This window comes from Coturnix japonica, chromosome 13, assembly GCF_001577835.2.
Source record: "Coturnix japonica isolate 7356 chromosome 13, Coturnix japonica 2.1, whole genome shotgun sequence".
NCBI classification, from domain to species: Eukaryota; Metazoa; Chordata; class Aves; order Galliformes; family Phasianidae; genus Coturnix; species Coturnix japonica.
This window is the reverse complement of record NC_029528.1, coordinates 14,600,100-14,617,611: the sequence shown is the minus strand read 5'-3', so window position 1 is coordinate 14,617,611 and position 17,512 is coordinate 14,600,100. Positions and strand designations below refer to the sequence as shown.

At 50.8% G+C, this 17,512-nt stretch overlaps 1 protein-coding gene across 4 annotated transcripts in view; it reads left to right on the top strand.

Annotated features, from left to right (window-relative positions):
• Nucleotides 1-17,512, top strand: part of PCDH1 (protocadherin 1) — a 48,916-nt gene that overhangs the window by 12,781 nt on the left and 18,623 nt on the right. For all 4 annotated transcript variants that reach the window (XM_032447527.1, XM_015875974.2, XM_015875975.2 and 1 more), the window contains exon 5: nt 10,911-11,130. In XM_032447527.1, coding sequence (XP_032303418.1) covers nt 10,911-11,130 — 220 coding nt within the window. The remainder of the gene's footprint in view (nt 1-10,910; nt 11,131-17,512) is intronic.

The window sequence follows — 17,512 nt, the reverse complement described above, 5'->3', positions numbered from 1 at the left end:
CTGCTGTGAGCTCAGCAGAGGCACCTGCACCTGCCTGCAGGCAAGGCAGCACGGTGTAGCATTAATTACTCTCTGCAGGTGGGGGGGGAATAAGAGGAATATTGTAACTGCAATGGACTGAAATGAAATTGTCTTGTGGTAGAATTTAGTTGCGAGTCTCCATAAATTGCAGGTTTAGGTGTTGGCAGATGTCTGGGAAAGTCTCCTGCTGTCCCGGGTCAGTGGGTTTTCTCAAGGTTGCTCACGTGGAATGAGCTGATAAATGGATCCAGTGCTGAGCTGCAGATGGAGCAGAGGGTTCAGGGGGGACCTGCCCTGTTTTTCCCCTGCTCTGGATAGAAGCTGTGCTGGGAGCAGTTCCCAAAATGCAAATCAGCTCCTGATCTCCAGCTCTTTTGGGACTGCTGCAGATTCAGTGTGTCGGGTTGCAGTGCAGGGCCCTGAGTGCCCAGGTGGAGTGCCATGGAAGGCAAGAAGCAGGATGCTCCCAGTCTGCACCCCATAGTTTAGGCTGCATAGGGATGGTGTAAGCTATGTCTCCTGCAGGAGGAGGGGGTTGGTATTTTGTTGTTCTAGGAGAGTTGGCAAGGGGTCAGATACTACAGTGTCCAAGGAGGAGGTGGCACAGGGGTGGGCACCATATAGGAGGAGGAGGTGGTATGTGGATGGTGGGGTGTTGGATGTGGATGGGTGGGTACCGTGTTGTCCCAGGAGGAAGTGGCACAGGGCTGCATATAGATTGCATTGCATGGTGAGTTGACAGCAAGGTGTACATGGTGTGGTGACCCCTGTGATCGAGGTGTCTGCCTGGTGGCTCTGGTTCTTCCCATCCCCATCCTCCTGAGGAGAGCATCAAATCTCTCCCGCTTGGCAGCCTCTGTTCCCCATTGGGCTTGGGGACATCATCCTTTGCTCTCTTGGTGGCTTGCACAGAATGACTCTCATCTCTTCCTTCACACCTGTGCCCTATGCTCTCCCCACGGCATGCTGGCCTTGCAGCCCTGAGCCACCCACTCTAGCCCACTTTGCTGAGCCAGCCACTGGCCCACTCCCCCCTTTTCCCTTTGCCTCTCACCTCCAGGCTTCCACTATGACATCTGCCCCCCTCCATCCCTCTCTTTTGATTGCTCCCTTCCTCCTGCCCTCCTCAGGCAGTTTCCTCCTCACCTCCCATATCTTTCTCCTCCCAAATCCTGAAGGATGCTGAGTCCATGTCCCTGCAGCCCAGCAGCTCCTGCAAGTCCCAGTGCAATGAAAGCGCTGGCTCTGGCCAAGGCACACTGATTGATATTCCCGGCACTGCTCTGCCTGCTCAGCCGGGCTGTCAGCTGCAGTGCTGCTCCTGGAGCAGCCTGGAGTGGAGCTCAGCCCTGCAGCCTGCTACATCAGGCACCCTGATCCTGGGAGGAGGGGGGAGCACAGCCATTTCTGCAATGCCAGCACGTGTTCCCAGCATTTTCTCATCTCTCTGCATATGGGGAGAGGGAAGGATGCTGTGGATGAGATGCGAGATGATGCCTGGGGTGCATCTTTGGGGTGGGATGTAGCAGGGGGAGGAAGGAGGGTGCGGTAAGGACTCGGTCAGGGTGCTGTGGGAGGTAATGAGAGGATGCATGATATAGGGCAGGAAGGGTGGGGTGTTGTGGGGCAGATATGCAGACCAAAGCTCTGTCCCTGGGAGCTGTGATGGGAAAAGCAGTGTGGGATGGCATGCAATGGGGTGACCTGTGTGTGCTTGTGGCCCCAGAGCTGGTGTCTGCCCAGAGGCACTTTGGGGTCATGAACATTGAGAGGCTGAGCTGATACCTTGCAGGGTGCTCTGTGGGGCCAAATCCCTCTCATATCTTGTTTTGAAAGATGCCTCTCAACTTGAGCCCTAAGCCAAGCCCAAAGCACCTTCATCCCTCCCCACCCTCCTCAATGTGCATTCCAATCGTGCTACAAAACATGGGCACAGCTCAGCCCCATGGGAGAGCTGTGTTCCTTCCCACCGTCCCACAAGCCAGTCTGTCCTGGCTTCACTTGCACAACCCACACTGTGCTTATGGGAGAAACCGAGATGGTCAGTGGAGATTGCTCCAGAGGGCTCTTCCCACAGCCCTCATCTCCTTAGGAGCACACACCGCTCAGTTGGGATGTTTTAACTTAGGATGATAGTATCATAGGATCATTAAGGTTGGAAAAACACAAGATCATCATGTCCAACCATCAACCCATTTGCCATGCTTACTAAACCACATCCCTCAGTGTCACATCTACCCTTCTCATGAACACCTCCATGGATAATGACTCCACCACCTCCCTGGGCAGCCTGTGCCAATACCTCACCACTATTACAGAGGGCTGAGCTCAATGAGGTCTTTGCCTTCTGCTTCCCTTGCAACGGGCCCCAGATCCCTTTCCTAGTGGGGTGCCACCCACCTCCAGCACTTTGTCACCTCCTTGTCACTTCTGGCTCTGTTTCAGTTGTTGCACACACTGCTGGTTCCCCAGGTGGGAGCTGTGCATTGCCTCAGCCCTTTAGCTCCTGCCAGGAAGGAGTGGGTGGGAGGAGAGCAGGTTTGTGGCAGTGACCTGCCGAGAGGGCAGGACCCACATCCTGAATTAGCACGTCATCTACACCCATTTTGGCATTCACTTGAGGATCCTGCCCAAAGATTATCAGAGATGCCCCCACCCCATTAACAAAACATCCTCCTGAGCACCTCCTGGCTTGCGAAATGCCTGAGCTTCTATCAAAACAAGCCCAGAACTGGGCAGGATTCATCAAAGCTGCCTCCAGAGCCATCATTCTGGGAAGGCAGCAAACCACCACCTCTCCCCTGGGATTGACCCTGCTTCATAGCAAAGAATCCGGAGCAGAGTGCCCTGATTCAGCTCCTATGAGAGATCTCCAAAGGCCCAGGCAACCTGGAAGCCTGCAGCTATTTGGCTCCCTCATGGCTCTCTGTTCGCATGCTCCAAACTCCCCCATGCTCCTGAGCATCTGCAAAGCTGCTGCTAGGAAGGATCTGACAGATATCAGTCCCTGCTGCGGGGGTTTGTCTTGTCTGAACTCAGGGCTGCAATCCTGCTTTAAATATCTTGCTAATGTGATGTCTGATGTTCCTTTACACTAATCTGTTAATCTTTCTGCTTCTTCATCAAATGAGCTCAAGCCCAATAGAAGGGAAATCGGTATTCCAGATGAAAAAAAGCCCTTCTTTATTATTCAGGCTGAGTGAGACCTTTCGGGGTGTTGTGACATTGATTTGAGCTGCCTGGAGGGGCCGGAGCTGCTCTTCCTCAGGATTTCAAGAAGATCACAGTTTATTAGGGACCATCAGGTCTCCTTTTCTTCCCATAGAACAGAGCTCAGGAACCGTCTCTGATATCCAGACTTCTTTCTTGTGCCACTGTCTGTAAGGTCTGGCGTGGCTCACACAGGAACTGAGCACTGGAGGAGAGATTAAATTCAGAAGAATTGATCTGCAATTCCATTAGGAATTCCCACTCATCTGGGAATACTGTTCCACAAGCAGGGTCTGAACAGGCAGGTGAAGCAGAAATTGGTCATAGGGACACAGAATCATTAAGCCATTAAGGCTGGAAAAGACCACCAAGATCAAGTCCAACCATTGACTCATCCCCATCATGCCCACTGAACCATGCCCCCCATTGCCACATCTACCCTTTTCTTGTCCCTCTGAGGTGTTCTTCACAACCAGACCTCTTTAGGGTTGTGGTGTCACAAGGGAACAAAGAGGGGCAGGCACTTGGGACTTTCTTAGCACACGAGTGCTCCCCTTCACCTCCAACCCACGCTGTTGGGTGCAGCCTCTGTTCTGCCCCAGATCCCAGGGTCACAGTGCTCCTCCACCACCTACATGGCTTCCTGCTCTAGCAGAGGATACCAAACACACACGTGCTTCAACCTGATAATACTACCTGTCTTATCTCCTTGATTTCTCCAAATGAAGGTGATTTCTCTCACCCAACATCAGTGCAGGCTGGTTGCAGAGCACTGGTGGGAGGGATCTGTGGATGTCCAGAGCATGCTGACCTATGGAATAGGCACAGATACTCCATTGACCAGGCAAGCTTCTGTCCCTTGCCTATGGAAAGAGTTGGTTAGAAGGTGGGATCACCATCGAGCTAAAAATTCATACTTAAAAACAAATCAGAAAGAAATGACAGTCTTTGTTTTGTTTTGGTTCAAGTCAGTGGGCAGACAAATAGGTGGGTAGGGAGGTTGGTATGTATGTAGGTAGGCAGGTTGGTATGTGGGTAGGTAGGGAGGTTGTTATGTAGGTAGGTAAGGAGGTGGATAGATGGACAGATAGATAGATAGATTTCCTAATAATTTAGTAAAGGCACCATTCTGACCGACCTCTATTTTAATTTCGTTTCATAACCACTCCTTGGCTTGAATTCTGAAGTGAAAATTACCTTTGCAAGAGCATCACTTTCTCATTTTTCCGTGTCAGCAAAGATATCCCCCCTGCCCCAACTCTGAAACAAGATGTTCACTTGAAAGAAGATCTGATTTCAGCAACCTGACATTTTCCTCTTGCAGTCTTCTGTTGGAGCCTCCCTTGGTTAGCTCTCTCCAAGGGACCTGAGCCTCCTGCTTGGGACCCCCTGCTCCCCCCAGAGCCCTCCGTGTGATCCGTCAGCTCCACTGGGTGCAACGGGGAGCCAGATTAGCTCATTATTTTCACAGCATTATTTTCCTACTTGGCAGCTGTCAGCTTCCTTGAGGGCCTTATTCAAGTGTTTCTCTCCCAGTCCTGGAACCTTTTTCAGTCTGGGATTTTCAGATGGTTTTAATGTGATGATGTGACCTCCTTCTGTGTCCCGAGCAATTTCTGCTCGATACCAACCAGCGTCAAAATGGCTCTATTATCAGCTTGAAGGTGATAGACATTTCAGGACACCACGGTCAGTCCAATTCAGACATTATTCCATAAAGATTATGACCCCTTTAGATTTTATGATTCACCCTTCAGATGATCTATTTCCATATTTTCCTTTCCAGCCTTCTTTTCAACCAAAGAAAAGCCAAATTGCACATCCTTGATGGGCTCGGATCTCTGATAGGCTGTGAGGTTAGGCAATCTCTGTCCCGAGGCTGTCTAAATGGGTTTCTAATTGCGTTAGATCTTGCTATGAGTTAGATAAATTCGATCTGAGCAGGCAGGTTGGCACCGGGCTTTGGCGGCTTCTTTGAGCAGCATGCAAATTTCGGGAGGCTTCAGGGCACCTATGTGGAGACAGTCCACATTTTATCCAGACTTATTCATTAAATAGAGCCTCGGGATCCGATGTCCATTTCAGGATGGCTGTTCTGCTATCATTATTTCAGCAGGACTTGTAACACCTCTCCTCTGACTGCAAGGTCAGCACTTGCTAATTGCTGGAGATGGAGCTGTGTGAGCAGTCACTAAGAGGGGCGAGCGGGTGCTTTCTAAATCACGCTTGGTTCTAGGAGGTGTGACCCACATGGATCCCTCTGTGTCTTTCCTATTGTTGTGTGTTCATTCTGTGGCCTCATTTATCTGTAGCAAAGGAGCTGCAGGGATGTCACGAGCAAACCTCACGACCCTTGCCCAAGGGATGTTATGGAAGCAAAGTGGGATATGGGGATGGACTCAAGGATTTGGGACAGAGCAGAGCCATCAGACAGGACCTCATGGACATCAGGTGGACATTGCTAAGCAGAGGAGGTCACCCCAGCAAAATAAATGAGAGGAGGTCAGACTGGTGGATGAGAAGAGAGCAGAAGTGATGCCTGCTCCACACCCAGCCCAGATCCCAGCAGAATCACACGCTGCTGCTGTAAGGCAGCTGGCTGCAATGGCCACGAGCTGAGCTTGGGCCCTGTTCTCTCAGGCCACAGCCTTGCTCTGCACTTGGCAGTTCTCCTTTTGCTTTCCTAGAGGCTCCATTTAGTTTCCAAGGGAGTAATATTTCTCTCATCATCCTTCTCCAGAGCCTGCGTCACATTACGTGGAGCTTCCAAACATGACCCTGAAAGATTAAACAATCCCCACATGCGGCAAAACCTCTGTACACAAAAACTTGGAGCTGCGTCGTTTTGGGCACCGTCTTCATTTTAATTGTAAGCGAAGGGATGCCGCGCAGCTCCAGGAGCATCGTGAATTCGACTGAAGTTGGCCAAGTCCTGTGCCACAATGGCTCCCTTGTCACTTATTTTGATATTCTGGGCACCGTGGTGTGACATGGCTGTCTCCCCACAGCTCTGTGAGTTGCTGCATTGTGGCGGTGGCTGGGGAAGTGAGCTCCGTTGGCAGAGGGCTCGGAGGCTGCAGGCGTGCGGGGGGCAAGGAAGGGGTTAACAGTTCTGACGTTTCCACTGCTCTGGCATTAATCCCACAGGAAAAGGGTGCCTGGGGCGGATTCTAAGGTTCCTTTTGTGCAAAGTGTGATTTCTGAATTTCTGGCCCTGTGGTCCCTGCTGCAGTGTGAAGGTGCAAAGGTTGCACTTTAAGGAGGAGCCAGTGCAGCAACCCCAAGCTCTGCTCCCACGTAGCCCCACTCCTGGATTCGATGAATGCTTTGGGAAGCAGAACGAGCCTGGTGCATGCCCTGCTGTGAGCTGGGGATGTTTGCACCCAAGCTGGGAAGGAGCAAAGGGTGACCTTGGACTTTCCAGCAGCCATGGGGTCCTGGAGGGGTGGGGGCAGTGGTGGGGAGCAGCAGGATGGGGGAGTCCCTGGGGAGGATGAACACGCTCATGGTTGTAGCATGCAGGGTGAAGAGAGCAGTGAGAAACAGGAAAGGGATAAATGGGGGGGAAGAGGGGAAGTATAATAATTAGTAGAAATAGGTAGTTTCCGAGTGCTGAAAATTCACAAGGAAAGGCAAAAAAAAAAAAAAAAAAAAAAAAAAAAAAAAAAAAAAAAAAAAAAAGAAACAAACCAAAAAACCCCCCAAAACATGGGGGGAATATCAATTTTGACAAGCAGGACACACTGAGGAACACTTAAAAAAAAGCGCTAGGAGGAGGCAGTGCCAGCAATCGTCATTTGCAAATTGTTAATTATGTAGAAAAATGCAAAAGTACTCAGTAAGCAGCATTGGCAATTTGGGTTGAGAGCAAGGCAGGATGTGGCACCTGCCAATGAGCTGGTAGGTGACAAAGGTGTTCAAAATGAGGTGCCCTTGCAACAACACTATTTGGAATAGCGCAATTTGGAATGACACTAATTGGAATGATGCCCTGAGCCGGTGCAGCAGTGAGGGGCATGTAGTGGGCTGGGAGCCCACTGAGGGGACCACAAGTGATGGCAGCCAATCTGGTGGCAGGAGGTGGCCAGGCAGTGTCACCACCATGAGTCTGTCCTGGCCACCGCCAGGACCTATGGAGTCTATTTGACAATGTGTGGCTGATGGAGCCTTGGTGAAGATGCCAGGCTAATAATGCCTTCTGTTGTTATCATTATTACTTTGAATTAACACTCTTCATTGTACGTGGGGCACTGTTGGCTAGGGGACGATCTGGTTTAGTAGCAGAGCAGAGAAGAAAGGCTGAAAAGCCCTGGTGGAAGGGGGTCTTCTGGAGGAGCTTTTGGCAGCATGTCCACACCCGCTGCCATTCAGCACCGCAATCAGCGAGCTGGAAGTAAATACAAAATCACTGCTGATAAAATGTGCATCTGACACAGAGCTCGGCGGTGTGGGAGATGGTGATGAGGACAGAGCAGTCATGCAGAGCAATCCAGATTGCTTGGTAAAGCAGGCCCGCGGAAACAAAGCGCATCTTAACTCAAAGCAGTGTGGTGAGAAGTAGGGGATGCCCATGTGTGTCATGCAGAGCATCGCAGTGCAGGAGGAGCTCAGCTGGGCACTCACACTGCTCTGACTCATGAGTGCGTGCAACCCTGGGGTGAAGGAGCTGGGAGGTGGGAGCAGGAGTGGAGCATTGAGATGTATTCATCCTTAAAGGGATAGAAAGGAAAAAATGGGGTGAGCAAAGAGGAGGCTCGTGAAATGGAATGGCTGGCTCACAACCCAGCCTGTGGCTGGAGCTTGAGGAAGCCAGCTTGTATAACAGCAGGAGAAGGTTGAGGGGTGCCTTGGTCGCACTGCACAAGCAGCTTCTTGTACGGGGAACACTGCTGCTGAAAGGCCCATTGACCTCGCAGAGAGAGGTCAGACAAAACCCAATTTCTGCAAGCCAGGGCCAGACAAACGGAGCCAGTGTCTTGCTGTGCTGAGTCCAGAACAGGGCTGTGCGGGTGGGGAGCCTCAGCCAGACACAAGCTGCTATTATCTCATCCCAGAGTGGTGGGGACTGTGTGGGGCTGAGGGTCCCTGAGCCCACAGTGCTGAGTGCAGGAGGGAGCAGAGCTGGGAGGGGTGGATTTGCCCCCTCTATCAGAAGGGGTGTGGCAGCTGACAGAGGTGTTCTATAGGCAAAATTGCTGTCAGGGAGAAGATGTTTGGGGAGGTAGGATAGCTGCCACAGGCTGGGTTCAGAGCTGGAGCTCAGCTCTGTGTAGCTCAGAGTTGCTGCTCATGCATGGCACGTTCTGCTTGAGGAATCTCTTGTGTTTTGCCAAACCTACCTAGGTATTTCTACTGCTCTGGGAACCTCCATCTTCCTCACTGTAAGTGGAGGCAATTCTATCCTGCTAATGGAGGGAAGAAGCAGCCCACTGCTCTCTCTTTGAAGAAAGCATTTGCAGAAGGGATGGTTCAGTCTGGAAGAGAGGAGGCTCAGGGGTGGTGTTATCACTCTCTGCAGCTCCCTGAAAGGAGGTTGTGGCAAGGTGGGGATTTGCCTCTTCTACCAGGTGACAGCGATAGCATGAGAGGTGATGTACTTAAGGCGTGCCCAGGGAGGTTCAGGTTGGATATTAGGAATAATTTATTCTCAGAAAGAGTGGTGATGCACAGGTCTTTTCCAACCTTGGTGACTATGATTCTATGAATGTGATGTTCCAGACCGGACACGGCACTTCTATGATCCTTCTGAAGCTCAACTGGCACCGAGCACAGTGTGACTTCAAGACGAATATCCTGCTTATGCATCCCAATATAGATGCGTTTTTGTGAGACTTTGACACAGCTGATAGATAGTCAACCCATGATCTGCCGCAGCCCCCAATCTCTCAGCCAGCCTGCTGCTTTCCTGGTGATTATTTTTCCCAAGTGTGCAAATGTGACAGATATATTCCGCATCTGTCATCCGAGCCGTTAATGAAAATACAGGCTAGCAATGGACGCGGGACACAACCCGGAGAATTTCATTTGATACATTGTCCCGCCTGTAAGACTTGTCTTCAGTAATTACTTTCTGAATACGACTTTCTAAAGGCTTTGCATCCACCCCGCAGCGAGATGCGCCATATTACCAAAGGGGAGAAGTACTACGCTGCACCTACAGCATTTCCCTGCATTCCTTATGAGAATATCATCTAAAATAGTGTCAGAAAAGTTCCAAAAACCAAGCTGTAACGTTTACTGCTCCTCCTCCATCCACAAGGCCTGATGTCTTTTCAAAGGAAGAAGTTCAATGCCTTGACATGTTTGTTTGTGACAAACCTACCGTGGCTGTTACTCATTTCCTTGTTATCTTGTAGGTACTTACAAAGAGTTCTTTTATCTGGTTCGGTATTTTTCCAGGAACTGAAATTAAGCTAACTGTTTTATAATTCTCCAGATCTTCTTTTTTCTCATCTTTAAAGACAGGCGCTATTTTAGCTCTCTTCCACTTTTCTGGAGCTTCCCCTGTACAAATTCTTAAGGAAAAAAAGAATGCAAGAGGGAAGAAAAAAAAAACAACCAAAAAAAGAAGCCCTAACAACTCTGAAGTTCCTTAAATCAGGTCTCTAAGCACCTGGGGTGAATTTAATCAGGTCCAACCAACCTAAAAGCAGCAAGCTCATTTAAATGCTCCCTGTGTGTTCCTTCCCCTGGTTAGGCTTGATTCCTTCCCTGTCCTCCTTGGTGCTGGCTGTGTTGGATGCCTGATTGCCACTCCATCTCAGTAAATACTGCAGTGAAAGTGGAATTTAGCCTGAATTCCGCTGTCTTTTGGTCTGTTCGCTCCTTTGCCTCCCCATTGTTTCCCAGTCCCATTGAGCAGCTCCCTGTGATGTTGATTTTGTGTGTCATTCTCTCATGGTGTTTGTGTGCTCATCACCCTGGTTTTGCCTTGTGAACTTGCCTTACCCCTTCCACTCCTCAGTAATCATGACAAAGAGGGATTTTCTGGAAGGATTTGGAGGAGGCTGATGATGCAGCTTAATGACTCTTTGCAGCAGCTCCTCCATAACATGAGGGAGAGCGAGCGTGAAGTAGGGCTTGGCAGTGTTTAACGAGCGCACAGAAGGAGCGATCGTGACCCGTGATGGAGCATCTCTTACAATGAGAGATGACGAGTCTGAGGCTGTAAGGTGAGAATGATGTCACCCGAGGCTTTGTGCTGAGCCTTGATCACATTAGAAAGGCTCTAGATGGAGATGGGTCTCCAAGAGCTTACCAAGGGTGTGTGCAAAGTGGAGGACAAGGAGACAGTATGAAGGCTGGGGTGGAGGCCAGCCCACAGTTCAGAGCATGGTGCTGATGGGGACCTTTCAGAGCCTGTAGGCTGAGAGCTGTGGCACGGAGGGACATGGTTTGGTAGTATGGTGGAGATGGGTTAATGGCTGGACTAGATGATCTTAGTGTTCTTTTCCAATCTTAATGATTTTGTGATTCTATGATATACACACTGTGCGTCCTCCTTGGTGGCAAAGGAGGCAGAGGCCAGAGGAGATGCTGGGTATGGGGAACACAGGATCCCTTGAGCAGTGTTCCCTGTTGACCCTCCGCCTCCATCCTAGGGTCAATTCTGATGACCCCCGTTTTGTGTCAACCACCCAGCAAATGAAAACCTTCTCTCTTCTTCTCTCTTCCTGCAGTTACCTCATCGCCGAGTGACGTTCTCTGCAGCCAGCCAGGCCCAGGACCTGCAGGATCCCTCCCAGCACAGCTACTATGACAGCGGGCTGGAGGAGTCGGAGACCCCCAGCAGCAAATCATCATCGGGCCCCCGCATTGGGCCACTGGCCCTGCCCGAGGACCACTATGAGCGTACCACACCTGACGGCAGCATCGGGGAGATGGAGCACCCTGAGAATGGTAGGTGTTGGTGGCATCCATGTCTTCACCCACCCCGGGGATCCTACACCTGGGGCTCTTTGCCCTCTGTGCCTCAGGGACTTAGTCAGATGGGATCCCACATGCAGCTTGGTAGGGCCGGGAGGCTCAAAGCAAAGGAGCAGCAAAGGCATGGTGGGGTGGGGAGAAGTGAGAAAGGGTAGGGAGGTCTGAGGGGATATTAGGAGGTGGAGGGACCAGGAGGCAGCTCTGACAGCATGACAGTGGGGGCAAAAGGCTGCTCTGAGGATGCAGCATGGATATAAGCACACAGAGGGGCTGCCCACGGTGAGGCTGTGGGCAGAAGGTCCTGTGTTGCCTACCCTGAGGCAGAGGGCAGGGGTGTTGGGTTGTGCTCAGCTCCGTGCTGTGCTCTTGGAGATGTGAAGCTTCCCTGGGGATCAGAGAAGAGGTTTAGTGGCACAGGGAATACGTGGGGCATAGGACCCAGGAGCAGGATGATGGTAACCCTGAGGACTCCAGCAGGGCCCTTCCGGTCACCTCTCACTTGGGTTCATCCCACAAAGACCCAACAGAGGCATCTGCCATCCCACCACAGCAAAGCTGGCTTTCCCCTGCCCTGGCACAAGCTCACCCCCAGTTGTGGTCCCCATGCTGCCTCCGTGCTGCCTGCTGACTGCCCCAAAGCAGCCCCCTGCCCCAAGCTAGCTTCTCTGGCCGGCTTCAGTTGCTTCCTCAGCCTTGGCTCTGGCTGCGCTCATAACACCGATTTTCCTCTACCTGCTGCCTTTTGTGCTCTTGTACTTAGGGGGAGCTTGCTGGGGAGCTGGTAAGCTCAGAGGAATCTCTTGGGGAGTAGAAAGAAATAGTGCTAAGAGTCCTCCTGAAATCTCCTGCTTCTTGGAGCATCCTTGACTTTGGGACAGAGTTGAGAGTGTTCAGTCTTGGAGCTGGAAGCATACTGGGTTCCCCTCTTACAGCACAGAGGGGGCCCAGGGTAATTTGGGGGTCTGAAGGTCTAGCAGTACATCTTCCCTTTCTTCCCAGGTTAGTTCTCGGGACAATGCTGTGTATGGCAAAGCAAGGCAAGTTGGTGCTGGGTCTGGATGGGTCCCCAAATCCATTGGATGCTCTGGCAATACGAGGCACCCTCCTGCCTGAGGGTGTTGTGCAGTCAGCTTTCTTCCCAAAAGCACAAGCCAGACAACTGGGAAGAGCAGTGTGGAGAGGTTTCTGATGCAGAATGACAGCAGTGGACTTGTCAAGAGCTCTCGGGTACCAGCCAGGTGCATGCAGGAAGCATGAAGGGCTTGTGTGAAGGGAGCTGCACGTGGCTGTGCTGCTGGGTACAGCAGAGTGGTGGTGCTGGGGCTGAGAGAGAGGATCTAGAGCTCATGAATGTGACACATGACTCAGAGAAAGTGAAGGAGGAGCAAGGTGAGAGAGGAGAACCTGAAAGTTCTGCAGTAGGAGATGGAGGACATTCTGCAGTCCTTGGGATGTTCATTGTCTTCCTGCCAGGATGTTATGGGATGAACAGACCCAAACAAGTGGTTTTGGAGCCAAGGGTTGGACTCAGCGATCCCCGTGGGTCCCCTCCAACTGGGGAAATTCCGTGGCTCCGTGGTTCTAAGACCAGGGGACACTGCTCAGAGTAGGGGCTGCTGTGGGACCAAAGCAGCCAGGCACCTTTGGAGTCCCTGGCCGTGACCCACTCCACAAATTTAGCACTCCCGTTCCACAGGAGCTGTGGGTGCTCACAGCACAGAACAGAAGGACAGAACCTAGCAGTTCTTTGGGTGCTCATTGCCCCCAGCCCGGATCCCCTCCCATGGCAGCTGCTGGGTGTCCTGATGCCTCCAGCACCCGCCCTGACCTACATAAAGCCCAGTGAGAGCCGAGGCCGTGGCGGGGCACGGCTCTGGGGGATCCACTGGCATTAACTCCATCACCCCGGTGCTCTGAAGATTATCTGGCAATGGCAGTTCAGTGAACTTGTGGGGCTGGGGTGAGGGCTGTGATGCCTTAAGCAGGCAACAAGGAGACCCAGGCGCCAGGACATGTTGTTTTGGGATCAAAACATGCTGCTTGTGTTGGGTCAGTCCATTGGGGCCATCTTTCCCACTGCATTCTGGACCTCCCAGTGCAATGGGATGTGCTCTGTTTGTGCAGGAGAGGGTCAGGCCCTCCTGCTAGAGAGCTGTGGGACCACTGTGACCCTATGGGGACATCTCAGCATGCCTCTACAGCCACTCAGAGTGCTCTAAGAGACCCTGCTCATTTCTTGTGGATCTGGGAAGACGGAGCCATTCTTGACCTTATATTAAACTGAAGAGACTAATTGGATCCCACACACCCTATCTTGCGGCACGAGCGCAAGATTGACACGACTGTGCATTTTCTAGGCTTTCATCTAGTTATAAATATCCAACATAACAGGGCTTCCATTGCTTTCTCCAGGAGATTATCCCTGCAGCCGAACCAATCTGATAAGCAAGTATGCAAGGCTATTTATAGCTCTTCAACTGGAAGACAGATCCATGCCTTTTCTTTGTAGATGGTTCTTCACTTGATTAACACACATATCAGTGTCCTCCTTTTTTGGACACCTTTTACTGTGCAGACTGCAGTAAAATGCTGTATTGCAGGGGCTGAGCCAGGTCCTTTTCAGGAGGAATTACGATCTTACTGATGAAGACTCCTCCAATATCTTGGCACTGATGCGCCAGCTCCGCAGTCATCACAGGCATTTGTCATCCCTGGTATTTCACCTAGATGCCCACTGCTTCCTCCCCAGCATTTTGCCATGCTGCTATCTGCTCCTATGAGGTTTCTGAGTTTAATCTCCTACTTGGCCACTAGTTGCTTTCACTGGAGGCATCTGTTCCCACCATCCAATTAAGCGAGGCTTTGCTGAGGAGTGGTCCTGCTCTGCAAAGGGTCTTCCCCATTGCAGTGTATGCAGAGGTTGGGTGATGCAAGTGCTGGTATCTCTTTCTCCTCTGGTGAAATTTTAGTGGGATCGCTGTTCCAAGCCATGCAATTTGGAGAATGTTACATAAAGGCTTTGAGAAAATTAGGAGTTGCTATGTGAAGGCTGTTTCATTCTGCTCCTGTGTGGTATGGAGGTACTCAAGATGACAGTACAGTGGTTAAAGTATTCCTGAGCTGCATTCTTTTGCCCAGAGAACAGGGGCAAATGTTTAATTTGTTTCATCCCTATTATTTAAAGTGGGGACCCCATGCCACTCTTAATGCATGCCATTACAACCCCGCACTGAATATGTAATTAACAACCATCCCATGAGCTTTTGCAATGCACTTAGTGCAGCAGTATCTGTACTTCACAGATGTTAATGAGCCCATCTTACAGCTCCCCTTCCAGGGAGGCAACACCACCATGGGTGAGGAATGAAATGGGAAAAGATAATCTGAGTTTTCTGAGCTGCTCGCTGGCTCTGGGTGGATGAACAGGCATTGCTCAGGCGCTCAGTGCTTAGAGGGCAAGCGCTGCTGCAGGATCCTGGTGCCACTGAGTAGCAGCTCAGCTGCGGGCAGAGGGCAAAGCACTGGATGCCTCTGGGCAGCTGCTGACGCATGAGGCGAGAGCAGTGCATCATTGAGAGGCTGTGACAGGGCTGGATGCAATAACCTCTCTCTTGGTTCATAGCTATGGGCTTTTCATAGAATCACAGAATCACCAAGGTTGGAAAAGACCTAAAAGATCATCCAGTCCAACTGTTCACCTATTACCAATAGCTCCCAACAAGACCAACCTTTTTTTCTCAAGGTCTCCTGCCTCTTTCGTACTCATAAGCACAGCTGTTGAGTGAGTGAGATGAGGTAGGGTTCCATGGGTTTGGCCGCTGGACTTAATGAAGAAAGCCCCCTCAGTCCCGATTTCCCTCTGTTTTGAGGAAGACTGGCAAATTGATACGTTGTGAAGCCAGGAGGAGCAGCTCATCTGATCCTCTTACGATATGGGTCATAGAATTCCACCCTGTGCATTGTGTGTCTGGCTGGGTCTAAGCAGCAGCTCTCTGGCAGCGGATCCAGCTGTGGTAGCTGGTGAAGACCAGTGTGCTTCATCCCCACTGGGACAGCCCAGATATTGGTCCTCTCTGACCCAATCTCACAAACCTTTATTTGAATTCCACTTGAGCATCCCTAGCTTCCATTTCTTCCCATTGAACTCGACAGTACCAGGAGATGCTCCACATCATACATGCTTGTAGATCACATGAGAGCAAGTCGGTGCTTAAAGATCTCTTTGATAGAGTCAAAAACCAAGTGAAGTCTCTTCCCATGAGCAGAGCTGAGGCAAGGCATTTTGGCAGCCACCTTCCCTCCCACCCTTCCTTGGGCTCCTCCCAGCTGCTGCCATCTGCTCCCAGTGCCACCACAGACCCGCAGCCCTGCTCCTGGGCAGCAGCAACATCTGGCAGGGCTTGGCTGTGCGCACTGCGTTTTGGCAACCCTTCCAAGGGCTGCCTGGGAGACTTTTCTTCCTGCTTCCCTTTGCCGCACTTCTGAATGTAGCTCATGTCCTCCCTTCCTATCATTTTTGTCTCTGCATGCCCTCCCATTTGCCAACAACCTTCTATCAGTGTGGATGTGTCCAGATGATAGCCCACGGCTCACCAGCAGCATCCGCAGCTCCACCAAGCACCGATATGACACGGCTGCTAGCACTTAGAATATAGCCTTGCACCAGTCATGTGTGCCCTTTGTTTGCAAACCGAGCTGCCTGTGGCCAGCGCTGGGCTGGGAGCAGCATCTGCCCTGAGTGGAGATGGGCAGCCCAGGGGAGCCCTCCTATCATCACTGTGCTCCTAGTGATAAGATGACTTTGCAGCACCGGGCAGCTTCTATCTCCCATCTCCTACTTCATTTCAGCTTGGTCATGAGCTTCTTTCTAAGCTTCTCGCTATTATTGTTCTGCTCCTCCCCGCCAGCAGCTGGGACGAGAAAATGATTTTGTCTCCTCCAACACAGATCTGCCAGAATGAAGTCTCTAGATCTAAAACCCTATTCTTCTTTCTTGCATTATCTTTAAATGTCCCTTTTGTCTCGCGGAAACTGTTCCAGGCACATGTTCAGTCTGCGGATTTTTTGCCTTTTTTTTCTCCCCTCAAACACACCCTGCAGCATTTTTGCTTTGTTGCAGAGGAATGCTTTGCCCAGACTCCCCTCCTTGCTGTGGGATTCTGGCTGGTGCTGTGCTGCTCCCAGTCCAGCACCAGTAAGCCTGGCCAGGATGCCAATACAGATCTCTTAAAGAGAAATCTCACCTTGTTGGAGGAAGATGGGGTGGACAATAAGGAAACATGGTTCTCTGGCTGGCACTACATGTCAGCATCCCCTCTGATAGCCTGAGGTCACCTATATTGACTTGGGTCTCCCTAGTGTTTGGACTCAGCACCAAGAGAAGGCAGTGAGATTTGGTGGGATTTTGTATTATTAAACTGTAGCTTTCTCCTTTACAACTCTTCAGGGTTGGAATTATTTACTGTAGATGTTTCATCATCACTAGTGGTTTTCAGACCCTGTTCTCATTCAGGGTAGGCATGATGACGATCTCTCTATGATCATAGAATCTCAGAACTGTTTGAGTTGGAAGGGTTCTTTACAGCTCATCCAACTCCTGCAATGAACAGGGACATCTACAGCTCCATTAGATGCTCAGAGCCTCATCCAGTCTGACCTTGACTGTCTCTAAAGATGGGACACCCACTGCATCTATGGACAGCCTGTTCCAGTGCCTCACCATCTTTCACATCTCATCTACTTCTACAGATTACTTCTGGATTTCTCAGTGCTCCTCAAGCCCATAGACATCTGCACATCTTTATAAGAAATCCTGAGCTTCTCTGCTTTCTTCACACAAAGTCGGTCCATCCCATAAGACAGGTTCTGATTTTCCTAATAGCTACTGAAGGGCAACGTGAGAAAAGATTCTTATCAGGAGAAACAGCATCTGAGAGACTGCAAATGGCCGTGGATTACACCATCTTGGTTTCAACATGCCACCTCTGTCTGAGACATCATTTCAAACTTGTTCTCACCCTTATTTCCTCCTTCCCCTGTTTTCCAGCACTTGTGCCTGGGTAAAATGTCTCTTACAGAAGTCACTGAGGTCAGGGTGGTTGTGGCATGCCACGTCAGCCATGTCACCTTCCTTAATTGTACCGAGGTGAACAGGGTACAGCTGTTTTTCTGCCTCAGACTCAGTAACAAATACATGTCTACCAGCTAGAGAGAATGCCTTTAATCCTCCCAAGACCTTCTAACGAAGATGCCACTTGCTTCAGAGGCTGTCCAAAATAGCTTCAATAATTCATTTGACATTCTCTTCTTTGTCTCCCAGGATTACGTGGTGATATACATGTAAGATTGTCCTCAA